General features: G+C 43.0%; 1 protein-coding gene and 1 pseudogene across 8 annotated transcripts in view; one reads left to right on the forward strand and one right to left on the reverse strand.

Annotated features, from left to right (window-relative positions):
* LOC106995464 (NBPF family member NBPF3) overlaps positions 1 to 22,598 on the reverse strand; it is a 45,951-nt gene that overhangs the window by 17,934 nt on the left and 5,419 nt on the right. For 2 of the 8 annotated variants that reach the window (XM_077972744.1, XM_077972726.1), the window contains exons 1-9: positions 10,025 to 10,181; positions 9,713 to 9,922; positions 7,837 to 7,939; positions 6,792 to 7,006; positions 5,660 to 5,732; positions 4,988 to 5,199; positions 3,740 to 3,949; positions 1,888 to 1,990; positions 844 to 1,058 (exon numbers count right to left, since the gene is read on the reverse strand). In XM_077972744.1, the coding sequence (XP_077828870.1) occupies positions 844 to 1,058; positions 1,888 to 1,990; positions 3,740 to 3,949; positions 4,988 to 5,199; positions 5,660 to 5,732; positions 6,792 to 7,006; positions 7,837 to 7,939; positions 9,713 to 9,887 (1,306 nt within the window). In that variant the 5' untranslated portion in view covers positions 9,888 to 9,922; positions 10,025 to 10,181. Of the gene's footprint in view, positions 1 to 843; positions 1,059 to 1,887; positions 1,991 to 3,739; positions 3,950 to 4,987; positions 5,200 to 5,659; positions 5,733 to 6,791; positions 7,007 to 7,836; positions 7,940 to 9,712; positions 9,923 to 10,024; positions 10,332 to 11,313; positions 11,628 to 22,598 lie in introns of those variants that run through there. The other 6 variants (XM_077972764.1, XM_077972757.1, XM_077972736.1 and 3 more) reach the window with 5 other exon arrangements.
* On the forward strand, positions 14,528 to 18,244 carry LOC100423473 (profilin-1 pseudogene; annotated as a pseudogene).

Raw genomic sequence — 22,598 nt, forward strand, 5'->3', positions numbered from 1 at the left:
CATCAAGATGTCACCAAATATTGAAAAGACCCTTTGCTCCGCATATCACTGGGGACTTGTGCAGCCTCTCTCTGGACTTTGGCAGCTGTCTCCCGCATCCCGCCACAGATCTGATTCCCAGGTACAGACTTGGTGTTGTGTCACAGTTCGCATTTGGAACCTAATTCTTTCCCTTTGGAGCGGACAAACTTGCCCGACAGTCCTCTATGCCTCAGGAGACTTCACAGGCCCTCCATGTGGCTTCTGCTGTGTTATTCAGGGACATGCTCTCCATGGGGAGTGCACCAGTCTGAAGCACTTCCTACAACCAAATACCCCCACGTGAAGTGCCTTCTCCAACACCACATGGCGAGGGGCTTTATCTCATTTTCAAAAGCAGTCACAAGTGTTCCCACATTTAGATGCTTCAGACCCTTGCAAGAGACAATTTTCCTGCCTTTTCCGATGGACACAGAGAAACTCAAGAAGGATAAATCACTCACTCACCGACAGTTACTAAGAACATTGCCAAAGAGACAGCCTGAGAACCTTCATTCTAAGTCCACAGCTCTTTTCACTCTAACAAGAACCCTCCTGTCACAGCCTCCTTCCTCTCCTTTACCACTAGAGAGATGCTGCCTCTTGCGCCAAAGACCATCTCCACCAAGGACGGAGGGACATTTGCAATACTGTGACCTCCAAACCCATGGGTTTCCCATCTCTGATATCACACAGGAAGTCCTGGAAGGGCCACATATGTTTAGTGGAAAAAAATACCAATGATACAACATTGTGAAAGGATGGAGGTCGGGAGTCTCTCATAAGCCTGGTGTTTTGGGTCTCCAGGTCCTATGGAAACCGTACCTGGGGTGAGCTTTCGGACGAGGTGCTGTGCCAGCCTACAGCCTTCGGCCAGCTGTTCTCGGAGGTCCCGCCCCTGGGAGTTGGCCGGCTCATCCGGAGTGAGGAGGGCCTGGAGATGCTGATTCAATGCGCGGGAGGCATTTCTTCCTTCCTGGAACTTCTCCCTTAACTGGCTCAGCTCTCGTTCCTGAGACTGAACCAGGACTTTATATTGCCTAAGGTGAGATAGTAGAGAAAATTGAACAGTGGAAAGGGGTCAGTGATCTGTTCGAATATTGCGACAGAGATTTCTGAGACACTGTCCTCAAGAGACCTCCAAGGAGAAGGTCAGCACACGTTTAAAGAAATGTCTGTGGCCAAGAGAAAGAAGGAAAAATGGTTTACAGGCTTCCTCTATATCAGAGAGGGCTCCTGTAAGATCCTCGACGATGTTCCATTCATCTTTCCTTTCTCTAAAATAAATTAGGTGTCTTCCTTATTCAGTTTCAAAAAGACATCCTTTCAGCTCCTCACTCTGGCAATGGACATTTCCATGTGAAAATACACATAGTCTATCTTCCAGTGACTACATACAAAACCATATACAGAAATGCGGCCAAGTGCAGACGGGGCCAATTGAAAAGATTAAACAAGAAAAGAATGACAGGCTCCAGAAGGCAACATTGATTGGGTCAAAGATAAGATGCCGCAGTCAGTCAGGAGGTGATTCCGACTATGGGTAACTGGGGTGGTGATGGCACACCATTTTGACTACACTGAATGCTGCTGGGTTGTTCCCACTCCTTTGGTTCATCATGTCTTATGCAAATCGCACCTCAACAATTACTTCTTTCAAAAAGAGAAAACGGGGCTCTGAGAAACAACTGCAACCCATAACTTACTACTGTCCTTGTTCTCTGTTTCACAAACCTTTGTGTATTGTGACCATGCCATAGCAATTCCTGCCCTTCCCCTGGCCCAGCTTGGCTCTTACTTCTACCCTCCGAGCTGCTATACGTCTGAGATTTACACACCTGCACACCTGCCTGCATAGGGCCCCCTCACCTGAGCTCTTCAGCTTGCCCGAGCTGCTCTGCAAGCTTCTCCTCCTTCAACTGAAGCTCATCCCTCAGCATAGATTTTAGGAGGTCTTTGCACTCTTCATAGTCTGAGAAAAGACAGACACACTGGCCTCAGTGAAAGACTGGACATGCTGCTGAGGTCACTGCCTACAGGGCAGGAGCCAGGTCCATCCCAAGGACATAACTGTCCCCAATACCAGGCTCCAGGCAGGGATTTCCACCTCTTTACTCTTGAGTCTCCTGACTTTCTGGCATCTCATCCTCCAAAATTTAGAGACAAACAAACCGAAACTCAAGGGCACATCAAGGAAGTTGACAAGATGATTCAACCACAATGAAGTGGAGTCAGAATTCACAGCCCCTGAGGTCTGACTCTGAATGCGGGGCCACTTTCCCAAGCCTTGCAGCCTCTCCTCCAAAACACTGCACTGGGGCATGAAGTAGAGATTTCACGGACAATTGGGAAGGCCCCTAGGACTATGGGACTGATGGTTTCCCTTTTAATGGGAATTTCAAGGACAACTATGTCAAAGATCTTAAAAGTCTTTGATTTTTAAATCATAACTGCAGATATGATTTTAAGAATCATAACGGAAACATAAAGTATGAGACATAAGACCACAAGACTATGAAGGAAACATGCCCAAATACTAACAAAGTTTGTGTTAATTTACAAACAGTAGAATGAAGAACTAATAGATAGTGTTTACTCTGTGCCCATAAATGTTCTAGGAGATTGATAAGAAATAGCTCATGTAACTCACTGCAGCAATTTACAGAGGTAGGTATTACTGTAGCACCCTATGAATAGATGAGGAAACTGACGGACACACAGGACAAGCAACTTGGATGGAGCCCAGGAGACAGGCCCAGGGTTCCTGCTCTGCACACTGCACTGCTACTTCCACACATTCTTGGGTACATCTTTCTTCCTCTTTAGGAACAAAAGCCTGTGCCCCAAGAAACAGGACTTCCCTCCCACCAGGCTACTCTCTGCCTTTTTTGTTTGTTTCTTTTTTGATGAGTCTTGCCCTGTTGCCCAGGCTGAAGTACAATGGCATGATCTTGGCTCACTGCAACCTCTGCCTCCTGGGTTCAAAGGATTCTCTGGACTCAGCCTCCCGAGTAGCTGGGATTACAGGCGCCCGCCACCACACCCAGCTAATTTTTCTAATTTTAGTAGAGACGGGGTCTCTCCACGTTGCCCAGGATGGAATCAAACTCCTGACCTCGTCATCCAGCTGCCTCAGCCTCCCAAAGTGCTGGGATTACAGGACTGAGCCACCTCGCACGGCCCCTACTCCCTGCTCTTGATGCTGTCGGTTATAGATATCACAGGTTCTATTAGGAGCAGACTCTCTTGACGCCCCTCACAGCGGGTACTGTGTACTGTCAACAAATTTCCCTCAGGGTCCCTAGAACAGAGCTTGGCCTATTGGGCCTCAACAGAAGCTTGAACTGAATAAAATTCACTAGCCCAAGACATTTAGAACAACAGACTTGATGTTATTTGTCTGCCAGATCTTATATGGTACAGAGAGGATTCCTGAAAACATGATTTAGCCTCTTGGAGAAAACAGGTCATTCTGTGCCTGTGTCTGAAACCATCACTGAGATTTTACCTCTAGGCTCATCCCCACCTGACTGCAAACATGGAAAGTTACGAAATCCTTTGGTACTTCTGTCTTCCAACTTTAACAAAATGTGAAAATACCCATTTCTATTTTCTAGAAGTAAGGGAAGGATTAAATTATTTTTGATGGAGAGAGAATTCCGTTTCTCAGAGAGAAGACAGGACATCATCACTTTTGTGATGGTGAACCTATAGAACTTACTATAACTGTTCTGCTGGTTGGCCAGGACGTAGGCCACTTGAGTTACAAGAAATTTCTCTCTAGTGTTTCTAAACTGTTCTTTCTTTTCTCCCAACTGTGGGCGCAGTTTCTCGTTCATTTCTGGAGTGTTCATCTCTGACTTCTCACTTGGCCAAGGACAAGCAGATGCCACCATGCTGATGTTTGCGGCAGAAGAGGTGGAGTCAGGGACTGGGGAGAAAAAATCCAAACACATGATGGGTTTATAACTGGTGAAATCAAATAGGTTGAATCAGGATTGAGGGATGTCACTGACAGCCTTGTCCACTGATTTGAAGATGCTGTTTCCCTGGTTTCACTCTTCTCATCTCCACTCTTGATCTCCTTTAAGTCAACGTGTCTGAGCTACGCAGTCACCTTGAAATCAGGACACAAACACTTCCACCCTTTTCTTGCTTAGAAGTTTCCATAAAGGAAGGCTGGGCTCTGAACATTTTACTCCATGAGAGGCGAATGTTTCTGTGTAGCTCAAGAGATTGTTTTTTGTTTCATTAAATTTTTCGTTTGACTGGTTGGTTGGTTTTGGTTTTTTATGTTTTGTTTGAGAGGGAGTCTCACTCTGTCGCCCAGGCTGGAGTGCAGTGGCACGATCTCAGCTCACTGCAACCTCTACCTCCTGGGTTCAAGTGATTTTCGTGGCTCAGCTTCCCAAGTAGCTGGGATTACAGGCACAAACCACCATGCCAGCTATTTTTTGTATTTTTAGTAGAGATGCAATTTCGCCATGTTGACCAGGCTGCTTTCGAACTCCTGACCTCAGGTGATCTGCCCACCTCACCCTCCCAAAGTGCTGGGATTACAGATGTGAGCCAGAGACTTCTTATTAACAGCTAAGACAAGCCAATGAAAAGGAGAGAGAGTCTAGCCTGAGAAAAGTGAATGAGGGTGGGAGGATCATCTGAGCCAATCCTCGCACCTAAGCCTCCTGAGCAGTTGGGACTATAGGGGCAAAGGAACATGCCTGGCTAATGTTTTGTATTCTTTGTAAAGATGGGTTTCACCATATTCTCCAGCCTGCTCTTGAACTCCTGAATTCAAATGATCCTCCCACTTGGGCCTCCCAAAGTGCTGCGAATATATATGTCAGTCACCGCAGCTAGCTTCATCCTAGTTTCTGAGTAAACCAATATGTACCTATACGGCCTGTACTCAGAATGGATCTTCCGTAGCCTAGACAGAGGTATGAGACACAAGGAAAATAGAGGCTACCTGGGACAAGGTTTAGAGCATCCTGCCATCCATCTGGAGACGATCCACGGTCTATAAGCAGAGTTGAGTCCACTTGGTCTTCCTCAAATGTGATTTTGGAGTTCTTGTGAGGCTGGTTGGACTCAGAAGGGCCATAGATATTTGAACAAGTGACGGCACATTCCTCCACTGAGTCCTCAGGGACTTCCTTTTCTTCAGCCTTCTGCACCTCCCTGATGAGGTGAGATAGAGATGCCAGAAGATTAAACACAGAGGGATTGGACCCCAGGGAGTCCTAGCCGGTTTTGACAGGAGGCATTAGGAGAGTGGTCACAGAAAGCAAACAGGAGGCTCCCTTTAAGAGGGAACAGGCAATCCTCTTCTCTCTGCAACACAGCATGGCAGCCACGGGAGACAGAGAGGAAGAGAGCAACTGGTGTTCATTGCACTGGACAGATAGGAGCTGAGAAAGAAGAAGACTCAGCTCTCCCTGTTCAGTACAGACATCACACTCGCCACACACAGAGAAACACAACAGCTGCCACACCCTGTGTCTAAGCTGGGTTGAATTTCACATACTGTGGCCAAGGGAATGCAGACTTTTGGCTCATCATAGATGCCAGAGAGGGTGTGCCTCTTAGACCTTTTTCATATGTCAAAATCCATTACTTGCTCCTGATTATTCAGGGTTACCTGGGGGCACATGACTCCTGTACTTTCTCAGCCTCCTCAACTTTAACATCTTCATCGTTATCTTCATCATTTTCTGTAAATACAGAAGTGTTGATTCAGATATTTCCCACTTCACACTCTAGAAGCACAGTCAGCCCAATGTGCACAGAGACATGAACATCTAGGCATGGGTCACCATTCAACTGAAAGCCCTCATGTTTTACTTTAACAAAATGCCCTGGCATGGTTTCCTGTTCCATCAGGCAATTCATTTCTGCTCTGGAGGGCCACCATCAAGATGTGGCCAAATATTGAAAAGACCCTTTGTTGCCTATATCACTGGGGACTTGCGCAGCCTCTCTCGGGACTTTGGCAGCTGTCTCCATCATCCCACCACAAATCTGATTCCCAGGCACAGGCTCGGTGTCCTGTCATAGTTCGCATTTCGAACCTAATTCTTTCTCTTAGGAGAGGACAAACTGGCCCTACAGTCCTCTATGTATCAGGAGACTTCACAGGCCCTCCATGTGGCTTCTCCTGTGTTATTCAGGGACATGCTCTCCATGGGGAGTGCTCCAATCTGAAGCACCTCCTACAACCAAATGCTCCCACGTCAAGTGCCTTCCCCAACACCACACGGCGAAGGGTTTTATCTCATTTTTAAAAGCAGTCGTAAGTGTTGCCACATTTGGATGCTTCAGAACCTTGCAAGAGACAATGTGCCTGCCTTTGCAGATGGAGAGAGAGAATCTCACGAGGGAAAAATCACTCACTCACCAACACTTACTAAGAACATTGCCAAAGAGACAGCCTGGGAACCTTCATTCTTAGCCCAGAGCTCTTTTCACTCTAACAAGCACCCTCCTGTCACAGCCTCATTCCTCTCCTTTACAACTAGAGACATGTTGCCTCTGGCTCCAAAGACCATCTTCCATCAGGGAAGGAGGGACATTCCCAATACTGTGACCTCCAACCCCAAAGGTTGCAGGGTTTCCCATCTCTGATCTCACCCAGGAAGTCCTGGTCATGTCATGGCCACATATGTTTAGTGGAAAAAAACACCACCGATACAACTGTCACTGTGAAAGTACGAAGGTCTGGAGTCTCTCATAAGTCTGGGGTTCTGGGTCATCAGGTCCTATGGAAACCTTACCTGGGGTGAGCTTTTGGACGAGATGCTGTGCCAGCCTACAGCCCTCGGCCAGCTGTTCTCGGAGGTCCCTCCCCTGGGAGTTGGGCGGCTCATCCGGAGTGAGGAGGGCCTGGAGATGCTGATTCAATGCACGGGAGGCATCTCTCCCTTCCTGCAACTTCTCCCTTAACTGGCTCAGCTCTCGTTCCTGAGACTGAACCAGGACTTTATATTGCCTAAGGTGACATAGTAGAGAAAATTTAACAGTGGAAAGGGGTGAGTGATCAGTTCAAATATTGCGACAGAGATTTCTGAGACAATGTCCTCAAGGAGACCTCCAAGGAGAAGGTCAGCACATATTTCAAATGTCTGTGGCCAAGAGAAAGAACAAAAAATGGTTTACAGGCTTTGTCTATACGACAGAGTGCTCCTGTAAGATCCTCGACGATGTTCCATTCATCTTTCCCTTCTGTAAACAAAAGTAGGTGCCTTCCTTATTCACTTTCAAAAAGACATTCATCCTTTCAGTTCCTCACTCTGGCCATGGACATTTCCATGTGAAAATACACATAGTGCGTCTCGCAGTCTCTAGATGCAAAGCCATGGACAGAAATGAGGCCCGGTGCAGAGAGGACCAGTCGAAAAGATGAAAGAAGAAAAGAATGACAGGCTCCAGAAGTCTTGTGATTGACCGAAAGGATGAGAAGCCGCAGTCAGTCAGGAGGTGATTCTGACTAAGGGTAAGTGGGTTGGTGATAGCGCACCATTTTGAGTACACTGAATGCTGTTGGGTGGTTCCCACTCCTTTAGTTAATTTTGTGTTATGCAAATTTCACCTCAACAATTACTTCTTTCAAAAACAGAAATCATGGCTCTGAGAAACAACTGCAACCGATAACTTATTATTATCCTTGTTCTCTGTTTCATAAATCTTTGTGTGTTGTGAGCCTGCCATGGCAATTCCTGCCCTTCCCCAGACCCAGCTTAGTTCTTACTTCACCCCGCCGAGCGGCTGTACTTCAGAGATTTACACACCTGCCCACCTGCCTGCATAGGGCCCCCTCACCTGAGCTCTTCAGCTTGCCCGAGCTGCTCTGCAAGCTTCTCCTCCTTCAACTGAAGCTCATCCCTCAGCATAGATTTTAGGAGGTCTTTGCACTCTTCATAGTCTGAGAAAAGACAGACACACCGGCCTCAGTGAAAAGCTGGACACACAGCGGTGGTCACTGCCTACAGGGCAGGAGCCAGGTCCATCCCAAGGACACAACTGACCCCAGTACCAGGCTCCAGGCAGGGATTTCCACCACTTTACTCTTCAGTCTCCCGACTTTCTGGCATCCCATCCTCCAAAGTTTAGAGACAAACAAAACCGAAACTGAAGGGCACATCAAGGAAGTTGACAAGATGATTCAATCACAATAAAGTGGAGTCAGAATTCACAGCCCCTGAGGTGTGACTCTGCATGCAGGGCCACTTTCCCAAGCCTTGTAGCCTCTCCTGCAAAACACTGCACTGGGGCATGAAGTAGAGATTTCTTGGACAGTTGGGAAGGCCCCTAGGACTATGGGACTGATGGTTTCCGTTCGGGAATTTCAAGGACAAATCTGTCAAAGATCTTAAAAATCTTTGATTTTTAAATCATATCTGCAGATATGATTTTAACAATCATAACAGAAACATAAAGTATGAGACATAAGACCACAAGACCATGAAGGAAATATGCCCTAATACTAACAAAGTTTGTGTTAATTTACAAACAGTAGAATGAGGAACTAATAGATAGTGTTTACTCTGTGCCAATAAATGTTCCAGGAGATTGACAAGAAATAACTCATGTAACTCATTGCAGCAATTTACAGAGGTAGGTATTACTGTAGCACCCTATGAACAGATGAGGAAACTGAGGGACAGACAGGACAAGCAAGTTGCATGCAGCCCAGGAGACAGACTCAGGGTTCCTGCTCTGCACACTGCACTACTACTTCCACACATCCTGGGGTGCGATCTTTCTGAGGAACAAAAGCCTGTGCCCGAGGAAGCAGGACTTCCCTCTCACCAGGGTACTCTCTGCTTTTTCTTTTCTTTTAATTTTCTTTCTTTTTTTTTTTTTTTTTTTTTGACGAGTCTTGCCCTGTCACCCAGGCTGGAGTGCAATGGCGTGATCTTGGCTCACTGCAACCTCTGTCTCCTGGGTTCAAAGGATTCTCCTGCCTCAGCCTCCCGAGTAGCTAGAATTACAGGTGCCCACCACCATGCCCATGTAATTTTTCTAATTTTAGTAGAGACGGGGTCTCTCCACATTGCCCAGGATGGAATCAAACTCCTGACCTCGTGATCCACCCACCTCAGCCTCCCAAAGTGCTGGGATTACAGGACTGGGCCACCTTGCACGGCCCCTACTCCCTGCTCTTGATGCTATCGGTTATAGATACCACAGGTTCTATTAGAAGCAGACTCCTCTTGAGACCCCACATAGCGGGTACTGTGTACTATCACCAAATTTCCCTCAGGGTCCCTAGAACAGAGCTTTGCCTATTGGGCCTCAACAGAAGCTTGAACTGAATAAAAGTTCACTAGTCCCAGACATTTAGAACAACAGACTAGATGTCATTTGTCTGCCGGATCTTATATGGTACAGAGAGGATTCTTGAAAACATGATTTAGCCTCTTGGAGAAAACAGGTGGTTCCGTGCCTGTGTCCGAAATCAATAACTGCTATTCTACCTCTAGGTCCATCCCCACCTGACGGCAAACAGGGAAAGTTTCAAAATACTTTGGTACCTCTGTCTTCTAACATTAACAAAATGTGAAAATACCCATTTCTATTTTCCTAGAAGTAAGGGAAGGATTAAATTATTTTTGATAGAGAGAGAATTCAGTTTCTCAGAGAGAAGACAGGACATCATTCATCACTTTTGTGATGGTGAGCCTATGGAACTTACTGTAACTGTTCTGCCCCTTGGTCAGAAAGTAGGCCACTTGAGTTACAAGAAATTTCTCCTTGCTGTTTAGGAACTGATGTTTGTTCTCTGTCCGCTGGGGGCGCAATTTCTCGTTGATTTCTAGAGTGTTCATCTCTGCCTTCTTACTGGACCAAGGGCCCGCATATACCACCATGCTGACGTGTGTGGCAGAAGACGTGGAGTCAGGGACTGGGGAGAAGAAACCCAAACACATGATGGGTTACAAACCGGTGAAATCAAATAGGTTGAATCAGGACTGAGGGATGGCAGTAACTGAAATTCTTAACTTACTGTTGAGAAAAACGAGATCAGTCCCCACAGCACTTTAGGATCCTTAACCACAAAAACAAGGTTCGAGGTGTCTGAGTTCAGAGCTAAGGCACTGCCAGTCGCTCAGAGTCTCACAAGAGTGAGGAAGATTGTGGCCAGCGTGCCAGGTAACGGTCTGCAGTTGCAATAACAGAATTAGAAGGTGGGGGTGTCACGGAATCTTAGGAGCCTGCGTTCCAATTGCCCTGGCTTGGCTGAAACACAGGCACCCTGGTCTCACCTGAGGGTCACCACCAATGGGCTCATTCCTTCAGCATTCACTCTCAATATTCATGTACCTTTGTGACAATGCCACAGACCCATCTCTTTCCCAATACATCTAAGCACATTCCTCACTGTTTATCTCTTGTCTGTACAACATCATCAAGGCAGAAACAGTTTCCCAACAGGTTATATTTTCTTAATGGCAGTCATGAAGTCACCCCACCTGCTCCCAGTTAAAACAGATCTTAAGCCTTTTCTGCAAGTGTAAGATATGAAACTTTTAGCCTGCACTGATATCCTCTGCATCTTCTGCAGTTTTTTCTGTATCCACTAGAAAGTGAATGAATAATTCATTTTTTAAAAATGTTTTCTTTCCTGTCTCAGTATTATTCTTGCTGCATCTCATTGTTATGTTGATTTCTTTTTTCCTACTGGGGCACCAGTAAGAAAAGCATCTTGGCTTTCACTACACTCTAGACCAGTTTGACATCCCTATGTCCAAAGCTCTTCCTCTATGTGGGTTGATTTGTATTTTCATGGCACTGAGCACCACATTTCATACTTGTCAATTGTGGATGTCATTCTAGTGCCTCAAGAGCTCTTTTCAAGGGATCAAGTGATCAAATTCATGTATATAGAGATCTCCTGAAAACATGTATGACCATCTATCTTAGGAAGTTTCATAAACCTGATGCTATTTGGTTGTTTCCCTTTTGTTTTCCCATATACTGGAAAGAACAGGGCCATGAGCGGCTCTTATGGAATATGTTTTGATATATATTTTGTTGAGTTGGACTAACATCATTCATTTTTGGTTTCATTTCACTAACAGAACATGGCAAGATCGAGGTTACGGTCAGGGTTGGCTGGTGATCCTCAGTGGTGCAGCAGAAGGTGAGTTTGAGATGAGAGGAATGAGTAGGAAAGAGCAATCCCGAGCCACCTCCTCACTTTCTCAGCTTCCATCCCCACCGAGGTTTTGTGAGCCTGGAACTTGGGAGACTGTTCTGTAGCCCAGGTCTCCTAGGATTGGCTGCTGGACTTGCCTGAGTTGTGGGTGCACTGGGTGTGATCCTGGGCCGCTCAGCATTCATGTGGAAGTGAAGGAACGAGGACTGGATCAATCCCATTTGAAGGGGTGCCTCACTGCAGCCCGCACTGTCCTCCAATGACACTGGAAGGATACTGCTTTGAGATGTATCAACAGCTTTAAGTAAATGTATTTTCCGGGGTCTGGGAGACCTGACGTTCTGTGTCATGATGAAAATCTGTCAAGTTTCTTCATTTTAAAAATGATAAAACTGCAGGTTCACAAAGTTACATGGCTTACTTGAGGTCACACAGGGATGAGTTTTCAGCACTGCCAATAAAAGCAATCACAGTCATTATTCAGTCATTATTGATAGGATCCACATAATTCAGTAAATATTCACATAATTATTTAGTAGATATTCACTGACCAATTCATACAACGCATTTTGCTCAAAACTGTGCTCATATTTGGACGTTGTATCTTCACCATAATCCTTAAGGTAATGCTATTATCCATACGTAACAGGTAAGAAACCTGAAGAAGAGGGATAGCAAAGCATGTATGTGGACATATTTCCATTTTTTGGTTTTTGTGATGCTAGAAGAATGACCAGAATGAGTCACAGGAAGAATATACATACCTGGATTATTACCCAGGACAGAGGTGTGCCCTCCTAGAGGACTGGGACCAAATTTCTCAAGTGTCTGAAACCTTGCTTTAACATTATGGGAAATAACCTCTATCACCTGGAATTTCCCTGAAACTTTGGAATATACAAGAGAAGTATGAGACTTGGGTCTTCCCTTGGCTGTGTTTAATTCACTCTTCTATGGAATACCAATGATTCTCACTAAGACTTTTGCCTTTTTATAACCACAGTGTATGTTTTATGGAGATGATTTTACACTTTGCTCTATTTAGAAAGAATAAATATGAGCAATGGTTTAGGTGTTATGCCTTGGACTTAATATTTTTCTGATTCCTGTTTTGAGATTACATTCTCATGGAAATAGAAAAATACTTATGATTTCTCATAAGGCCAAGTTTGTTATTAGTTTGAGTTTTTGAAGTTGAAGCACAAACCTTAGATTTGTGCACTCAATTTGGGTACCCACTGATAGCACTGAACTACCTCATTTCTGAAAAAAAGGAAAACTTCTGGAATTTAAATTCTTTCATCTAATACATTTCCTCACAACATGCTGCCAGCATCACATTCTGGTCACTTACTATTAAAGTGAATGCTTTTTTTTTTTTCTTTCTTTTTTTCTTTCCTTTTTGAGACAGGGTCTTGCTCTATCACCCAGGCTGGAGTGCATCGGTGATTATAGATCACTGCAACCTCGAAATCCTGGGCTCAAGCGATCTTCCTACCTCAGCTTTCCAAGTAGTTGGAACTCTAGGCGCACATCAGCATTTCTGGCTAATTTTTTTATTTTTCATAGAGACAAGGTCTTGCTATGTTGCTCAGGCTGGTTTTGAACTTCTGGCCTCAAGCGATCCTCCCACCTAGGCCTCCAAAAGTGCTGGGATTACAGGAGTGAGCCACTGAGCCTGGCCTGAAATGTTTTTTTTTTCCTTTTTTTTTTTTTTAAATGAAAATACAGGACATGGGGCCGGGCGCGGTGGCTCAAGCCTGTAATCCCAGCACTTTGGGAGGCCGAGACGGGCGGATCACGAGGTCAGGAGATCAAGACCATCCTGGCGAACACCGTGAAACCCCGTCTCTACTAAAAAATACAAAAAACTAGCCGGGTGCGGTGGCGGGCGCCTGTAGTCCCAGCTACTTGGGAGGCTGAGGCAGGAGAATGGCGTAAATCTGGGAGGTGGAGCTTGCAGTGAGCTGAGATCAGGCCACTGCACTCCAGCCCGGGCGACAGAGCAAGACTCCGTCTCAAAAAAAAAAAGAAAAAAAAGAAAAAAAAAGAAAATACAGGACATGGAGATGTGGAAAGACACTTTGCTTTATTACTGTTAGCATTATTTCTATAGTATAATTCATATATCACAAAATTCACCATTTTAACCACACATTTCAGTCTTTTACCATATTTCAAAAGTTTCACAACCATCACCACTACCTCATTCCAGAATATTTTCATAATGCCAAAATCCATGCCTGTACCTACGGGCAGTCACTCTTCAATTCCCCCCTTTTTGCTGTCTCTGACAACTACTAATCTACTTTCTCTAGATAGAGATGTACTTGTTCTGGGCACCTCCTCTATATGGAATAACAAACTGTGGCATTTTTCATCTGTTTTTTAGCATACTGTTCTCAAGTTTCATCCTTCGTAACCTGCATCAGTACATGAACTTTTATGGCCCAATAATATGCCACTATATGGTTACACCACATTTTGTTTATTCATCAACTGATGGTGGTTTAAGATGTTTCCACTTTTTAACTATTAAGAATAATGCTGCTATGAGCAGCTTTGTACAAGTTTTTGAGTGAACACCTGTTTTTCATTTTCTTGGTTATAAGCCTAGGAGTGCAACTGCTGCATCATATGTCACCTTATGTTTAACTTTTTTGTTGTTGTTGTTAAACTTTTTGAGGAACTCACACACTGTTCACCAAATTCAGTAGCTATGCCATTTTACATTCCCAACAGTAACATATGAGAATTCCATATTCTCCATAACTTTCCAAACATATATTGTCTTTATTTTTTTCTTAAGTCATAGTACTGGGTGTGAAGTGGTATCTCATTTTGGTTTAAATTTACATTTTCCTAATGATGAAAAACATTGAACATCTTAGCATGTGCTTCTTGGCCATTTGTGTGTTTCCTTAGAGAAACCTCTACTCACAGCTTTCTTCCCATTGTTAAATTAGGTTGTTTGTCATTTTTTGCTCTGTTATATGAATTCCTTATATACTCTAGGTACTAGACCTATGTCAAATATATAATTTGGAAATAGTTCTCCCATGATGTGGATTATCTTTTCACTTCCTTGACACTGTCCTTGGAAGCATATAAGTTTTTATTTTAATGAAGTCCATTTCTCCATCTATTTTTGGATTGTTTGTGCCTACTTAAAAAATGTCTAATCCAAAGTCACAAAGATTTGTACCTGTTTTCTTCAAGACATCGTTTTTTGAAGGAGAACTTTCCTGGGTTGTAGAGGAGGGTGGACATGGTTTATTTATGCCTCCTGTCCATTACCGATGTTTCTCCTGATTGTTATTCATAGGCTCACCACCCCTCCATGCAGCATCCATGGCCTGTAGCAGAGCTCTGGGGACTGATATCCTTCCACTGACTTTGGCGCTGGTAAGAGCCCTGGTCGTGTGGTTCAGCTTGGCCTTAACCCGACCCACTTGCACATACTCCTCAGGCCCTTTAGAGTTGACGCTGAGAGCCTCTCTGAGAACACTTGCCAGTCCATGCTGTTCTAAGGCTGGAGCAAACTTCCTCTGTCTATTCCAGACAGAGGAAATTCCAGGGGTTGGACTCAGTCAAGACATCTCTGGTGTTAGAAAGTAGACCTGTTTCAGGGTTTGGGGAAGATTGTTCAATATGAACTAGGTCCTCTCTAATTATTTTTACTATATGTGTGACTTCTTTCCAGAAACAAAGGAATAATATTTATCTTAGAACATTCTGTCTATCCTTTGTCAATTGTTGTTTGTCTACAATTTTCACATGGATAAAGGAGAGTTCAGTGTAAATATATTCTTAACAATTAATTATAGTTCATGTCTGCTGCCATGCGATCATATTTAAATCTATGAACTAGCCTGTCACTTAGGTATTATCCTGTTCCTGATGAAAAAACAAACTCAGAAAGATTGGAAAATTTCCCTAGGTCACAAAAGTAGTGAGGAGAGGAATAAGAATTAGAAACCAGTTCCTTTTGGCCTTCAAAGCTACTCTTGTACCATTAGATCAAACTGATTTACATACCTTTGCTGGAATTCGTCTCAGAATTTATGGTTCTCACTTGATTTTCCCAAGGAAAGAGTGTGCCACTTTAATACCATTTCAAACTTTGAAATTTAAAACTCTTTTGTATTATACTTTTTTAAATCTTTGTTCTATTCCATTGCTTTTGGTTTCTTCTCAATGGATCCCTCTTATTTCCAGGCTAAATATTTGTTACCTATTTTCTGTCAATTTTCAATTTTTGAGTGTTTCTATCTCTCTCTTTGTTGTATGCTAACAGTTCTTCACTGAGGTATAATTTGCATAGAGTATCCTGCAAAAAACCTAAAAGTACAGCTTAACACATTTTAATATAATTATACATTGTATAATAACACCCAGTTAAAGACAGAGAACATTTTCCTCCATGCCACAAAGTTCTGATGTGGTCCTTGCCAGTCAATGCTCATCCCCCAAATGAAGAAGATATTCTGAATGTTGTCACTGCCTTAGTCTCTGTGTCCTGCTAGAAAGGAAGACCAGAGGCTGGGTAATTTATAAAGAAAAGAGGTGCATTTTGTTCATAGTTCTGCAGGCTGCACAAGAAGCATGGCACCCGCATCTGCTCCTCATGAGGGCCTGAGGCTGCTTCCACTTGCAGCAGCAGGTGAAAAGCAACCAGAGTGTGCAGAGATCATATGGTGAGAGAGGAAGCAAAAGACAGCAAGTAAAGGTGAGAGGCACTTTTTAATAACCGGCTCCTACAGGAGCTAAGAGAGAATTCACTCACTACCTTCTCCCAGGGCGGGGATTAATCTATTCATGACGGATCCGATCCCATGACCCAAACACCTACGATTAACCCCCACCTCCAACACTGGGGACCACATTTAAACATGTGATTTGGAGGGGACTAATATTTAAACTAGAGCAGCCACCACAGATTAATTTTGCTTGACCATGTGCTTCATAAAAATGGAATCATTTTGGCTGGGCCTGGTGCCTCATGCCTGTAATCCCAAGACTGCAAGGCTGAGGTGGGCAGATCACCTGAGGTCAGGAGGTCAAGACCAGCCTGGCCAACACAGCAAAACCCTGTCTCTACTGAAAATACAAAAATTAGCCAGACGCGCTGGCAGGTGCCTGTAATCACAGCTACTTGGGAGGCTGAGGCAGGGAACATTTCTTCAACCCGGGAGTCAGAGGCCGAGATCGTGCCACTGCACTCCAGCCTGGGGGACAGAGTGAGACTCCATCTCAAAAAAATAAACAAATGGAATCATTTACTATGTTCTCTTGTTTTCACTTCTCCTACTCAGGTGGTTATATATGACACTAATTTCTTTGTGTTTTTCCCTTGTTTCACTTTGTTTTGGCCAAGTTATATCCTATTGATTGCATGATTATCACACAATTTGAGATCCATTTTTCTGATGGGTGACAGGTTTAGTTGTTGGCTACTGTGTATAAGTAACTATGAATATTCTCATACAATTATTTCTGTGAAGATACGTACTTATTTTCCTGAGTATCTATAGCTGGGGATGGAGTTGCTTGGTGAATGGGAAGAAAATAGACCCAGACTATGGCAAAGTAATTGTAGTACTTTACATTGCTATGAAAGATGTAGGCCATTTCCCGTTGCTCTGCTTTCCCACACACTTAATATTTTTGGTCTTTTAAATTATAGCCATTCTACCAGGTGTATAGTGATATCCTATGTTGGTTTTCTCACGCTTAATGTTCAGTTAGACATCTTCTTATGGGAAATATCTTCTCAGATTTTTATGTTCATTTATTACTGGGGTGTTTGTCATTTTCTTTGTAATCTATAGGAGTTCTTTATATATTTTGAATGCGTCCATTCAAATATATATTTTTTTGCTATATTAAAATTATTTGCTATTTCTGGTCTACAGATAGCTTTTAAGTTGTTAAACAACAACATAATAAGCAGAAGGTTTTTAAAAATGAAGTGCAATTCACTTGATTTCTTATTGCGGTGAGTGCTACAGTATCTAGTCTAAGAAATATTTTCCTATCTCAAGTTCATGAAACTATTTCTCATTTTCCTTTACAAGGTTTCTAATTTGAATTTTCACATGTTAATTTCAAAGTATGATGGAGAGTGGTTGTTAATATTAACTTTTTAAAACAACAAATATTATTTCACTCAAAATCGTTTTACTTAAAAGTCTTTCATTTCCCCAATGAAGGGCATTGGCGACTTTGTTTTTAAAACATTTAGAAGTGGCGGTGCGACCACATTCTCACTCACGGGTGGGAACTGAACAATGAGAACACCCGGACACAGCGCGGGGAACATCACACACCAGGGCCTGTCCTGGGGTGGGGGGCTGGGGGAGGGATAGCATTAGGAGAAATACCTAATGTAAATGACGAGTTAATGGGTGCAGCAAACCAACATGGCACATGTACACCTATGTAACAAACCTGCACATTGTGCACATGTACCCTAGAACTTATAGTATTATATATATATTATATATATAGGGCGGTGCGAGGGCCGCTGCACAGCTAGCAGAGCCATGGTGAAGACGGCAGCGCCTGCCCCGAGCTCTCCGCCTCCCCTGCCCGCCAGCCCAGGCGGCCCCAGCAGCAGCGACCAGAGGAGCCCCCCCAGCAGCACAACGGCCAGGCGGATGCCTCTATCCACAGCCTCCTGGCGGACCGGACCTGTTAGGACGCGGCCATCGTGGGCAACAAGGACTCGCCCTCCATCTGGGCCACCATCCCAGGGAAAACCTTTATGAACATCACGTCAGCTGAGCTTGGTGTCCTGGTTGGCAAAGACCGGTCAAGCTTTTTTGTGAATGGGCTGACACTGGGGGCTAGAAATGTACTGTGGTCCCGGACTCACTGCTGCAGGATGGGGAATTGACTGTGGATCTTCAAACGAAGAGCATCGGTGGAGCCCCCACCTTCAATGTCACCGGCACCATGACTGCCAAGACGCTAGGCCTGCTGATGGGCAAAGAAGGTGTCCACGGCAGTTTCACCAACAATAAATGTTATGAAATGTCCTCCCTCCTTCAGCGTTCCCAGTACTGACCTCCTTTGTTCCTTCCCCTCCACTGCTCCCCACAGTTTGCCCCCCTTTCCTTCTCATACACACATATACCATTTTAATTTCGGGAGCCCTTACCCCACACCCCTCATTGCTGCCAAAACCACATGGGCTGGGGGCCAGGGATAGATGGACAGACACCTTCCCCTACTCATACTCCTCCTGTGTGTGGTTGGAAAACTTTTTTGTTTTGAGGGATGTTTTTATGAATAAAAAAGATTCTACTAATTAAATAACTTCATATGTGGGCGTATTGTTTGAGTCTGTATTCTTTTACTTTGATATACTTATGAATACTTACACCAGTACTACCGTTTTAAAATTACTGTAGCTTTAATATCAGGTTTGAAATCTAGCAGAGTAAGTCCTTCAACTTATTGCTTCTTCAAGACCAACTTGCCTATTCTAGGTTCCTTGATTTTCAAATACATTTTGAAATTAGCTTTTAAATTTCCTTAAAATCTCCTACTAGAAATAGCAATCAGAATTGTGTTGATGTAATACGCTAACAACATGGAATCTTCCAATCAATGAAAATGACATATATTTCTCTATTTAGCCTTCTTTCATTTTTCTCACCAATTGCTTTTAGGAGCCTTGTACCTGCTTCACTGCATATATTCTTAAGCATGTAATGATTCCGGCTATTAATCTCTATTATGTTTTATTGCATTTCATTTTCTAGCTGCTAATTGCTAGTATGGAGAAATTAAGATGATGAAATCAATGTTATTAAGTTACAATTTAGGTACAACAGATTGCATCACTTTAAAATGTGTAATTCAATGCATGTTTACAAATGCATACACTAATGGAACTACTGCCACAACCAAGATAGAGGAATTTCCCTACACACCAAAGTTTCTTGGACCCCTTTGCAGTTCATCAGTCTTTCAACCCTCGGCCCCAAGGAGCCGCTGCCACTTCAGGTCCATTTCCTTTTTAACCATTTTCTATAAATGAAATTATACCTGTGTTCTTTTGTGTCTGCCTTCTTTCATGCATCAACGTAATTTTAAAATCCATCCATATGAGTATTTGCATCAAGAGTTCATGCCTTGTAATTGATAAGTAGTATTCCTTTGTGTGGCTATACCATATTTGTTTATCCTTTCAAAACCTGTTATTGGAAATTTCTATCCTCCACGTTTGGGCTAGTATGAAGAAACTACCATGAGCATCCACACATGGCAGGCCAGGTCTCACTACCACAGGCCTCCTGACAACTGTTTCATACCAACTGAGTGGTCCAATCAAATATTAAGAGGAAACAAACAAACAAACAAAAAGCCAGTGCCCTTATACAAAGGCTGGAATGTAACAAAAGCCCACCAAGAGTTTTGCCTAGGATTTTCCTGAGCCTTAAAGCATGACAAAATTACAAAGGCACTTTTAAAGGAGTCATTTAGCATTAAACAAGTTTTATTGCGGGTCTGAAGAAACTCCCCAGGCCTCCACGAACAAGTTTATTGGAGGTCTGAAGGAACTCTCCAAACCTCTGTGATTTAGCAGAAGACAAGATAAGGGTCCCCAGCACCTAGACCCATTTAGATTAAGTGAATTGACTGAGGCTCCAGAGGAAGGTCTTCAGGACTCAGAACTTAGTTCTAGATTAAAAGAAGTTAATCACTTATGTATTTAGATGAATGCAACTTCCATATACACATATAGCTTAGAAGGCACATAAGCTCAGGAGAGCTTTGTAATTCTGAGTTGGTGTGGTGATAATTTCCAGGCCTTTTCCCTGTAACCAGTTGCAGAAGTAAAAACTCTCTTCCTCCCCAGTTCATCTGCATCTCCTTGCTGGGCCACCAGACATAGCAGCCCGCCCCTCAGTTTAGTCTGGAAACACACACAGATCGTTGTGCAGACAATAGTATGTAAATTCCTAGGAATCGAAGGACTGTCCATCTGATTTGTGTATGTTTAACCTCTAAGAAACTGTTAGACTTTCAAAGGAGTCATACCGTTTTTCACTCCTACAAGTATAACACTTGTAAGTGCTTTATATCCTCACCAACATGTGCTACTTTCAGCCTGTTAAATTTTAGCCATTCTCATGGATATGTACTGGTATCTCATTGTTGTATTGATTGATCTCCCTGATGACTAAACAGTAGAGCATCTTTTCCTATGCTAATTGACCATTCATGTATCTTCTTTTCTGAAGTATCTATTCAAGTCTTTAGAGAAACTGTTTCATTATGCTTTAATCAGAGTGCTATATACATATACATACACATACACACACACACACACACACACACACATATACACACACTCTAAAAAACCCTTTGTTGGAGATAAATATGATATCTCCTATATTGTAGTTTCCTTTTATGTTCTCTTAATGTTCCCTATTTGGACATAATGATACATAATCTTCAAAAAGGTGTGTGTGTGTGTGTGTGTGTCTATACACACACACGTTTGTATACATACATATGTCCTAAGAATCATTAATTAGACATATATGTGAGTATCTATTTCTGGATACTCTCTTTCCTTCCACTGATATATATATATTTTTTTCCAACAAAACATATGATTTTCATAGCTGCAGAGTAATTCTGGAAATAGGTAGTGAATTCATTCACCATTATTCTCTTATAATATTGCTCCTTTATTATTCTTGATCACTGACATTACCATATAAATAGTAGAATCAACTTGTAATTTTCTACCACAATGTTGCTTGCAATTTTTATTAGAATTGCATTGGATCTGGAAATCAACTGATGAAAAGCTGACTTTTTAAACATAACTCTTCTGATCCATGACAAGGTTTATCTCCCCACTAATTTAGTTCTTTCATAATTTCTTAAAGCAATTTTTTGTAATTTTTGGTGTACTTGCCGTACATAAATTTTGTTGATTTTCTTTCTTCTCTCCCTCCCTCCTTACCTCCCTCTTTCTTTCTTTCTTTTTTTTTTTAACAAGCAAACTTACATGTTATAAATTGTATCATCTTAAAAAGGAAACAAGGCGACCCTTTGCAATAAAACCATAAGATGCTTTAAATTTAAGCTTAATGCAATGGAGAATGCCCATAAAATTCCTGTCTAAAGAATGTTTAGAAAATTGCTGAACAGGGACATCATCATTTAAAGTGACATGAAGAAACCTTCTCAGCTAAGCATATGGGCTAGGTTAGAGAAAAAGATAGAGGACCCATCTCTGCCCTGGAAAAACCACTGGTAACATCTTTCAAAAAGCTCTCTGTGTTTGAGTACGCACCTTGATCCACAGGCTCACACTGGATCCCAACTGGCCGCTGCTTCTTGGCATTAACATTGGATTCCCTACCAGTAAATCTTACCAAGATCTGACTTTCTGCAGATATGATATTATTTTGTTTGGCCATCCTTATCTTCAGGGGTAACCAAGAAGGAACAAGGAATTTATTTACCTCCCCAAGGGTAAAGGTCTCATTTACCAATGAGACGCTTTCTTACTATGACACCAGGGCGCCCTATGCCCTGTTCACTTCAGTGCCCTTTGTGCCCTGACAGAAGCTCATGCTGGTCCCAGGATTCCTTATACGATTCACCTCCTTCCTGAATCCCAACTTCATGCTGGTGGTCATGACAGGTGTCCTGTATCCCATGCTCATGTCCCTGAAGTCATCAGCCTGTCTCCAGTTAGAAAAAATTACATGTCTATAGACAGGCCTCTTTGCAAGTAGCAAAAGCTTTCTCACCTTCATACATTAAGGCTTGGAATGTACAATAGTATAAACACTTTGGGGAAAAATGTCTGGCATCTTCTTACAAAACTAAACAACTACCTACTCTATGACTCAGTAATTCCTAAGCATTTATCCAAGAGAAAATAAAACATATGTCCAGAAAATGATTTATATAAGAATGTTCATAGCACTTTAATTCATAATAGGAAAAACTGGAAACATTCAAGCATCTGTCAATACAACAATGGATCAATAAACTGATACATTCATTCCATGGAAAGCCTAAAGGAACAAACTGCTGACACACAAAACAACACGGATGAATCTCAAAAACATTTTCAGTGCAATAGGAGCCATACACAAAAGAGTGTGAGAAAAGAGATGAACAATCATGGTCTCAAGAAATGCAGAGCAGAGAGCCCAGAGGCAAAGACTCACAGGACAGCCGGTCGGTCCCAGGCTGTGGATCCTAGTTTAAAAACTCCTGCTGGATTTTGCCCAGCTCCATTTCCAAACAATTGTGGGTCAGTGACTTCTTTATCCCTTCCTTGTTCCCTCATTTTGAACTAGAATCACTGTAGTTGTTATTCCGTGTCTGTCCCGTCATTTCACATTAGGGGCAGATAAGCTGTTCGTTCAGTTTCACAGGT

The sequence above is a fragment of the Macaca mulatta genome, chromosome 1 (genome assembly GCF_049350105.2).
Source record: "Macaca mulatta isolate MMU2019108-1 chromosome 1, T2T-MMU8v2.0, whole genome shotgun sequence".
NCBI lineage: Eukaryota > Metazoa > Chordata > Mammalia > Primates > Cercopithecidae > Macaca > Macaca mulatta.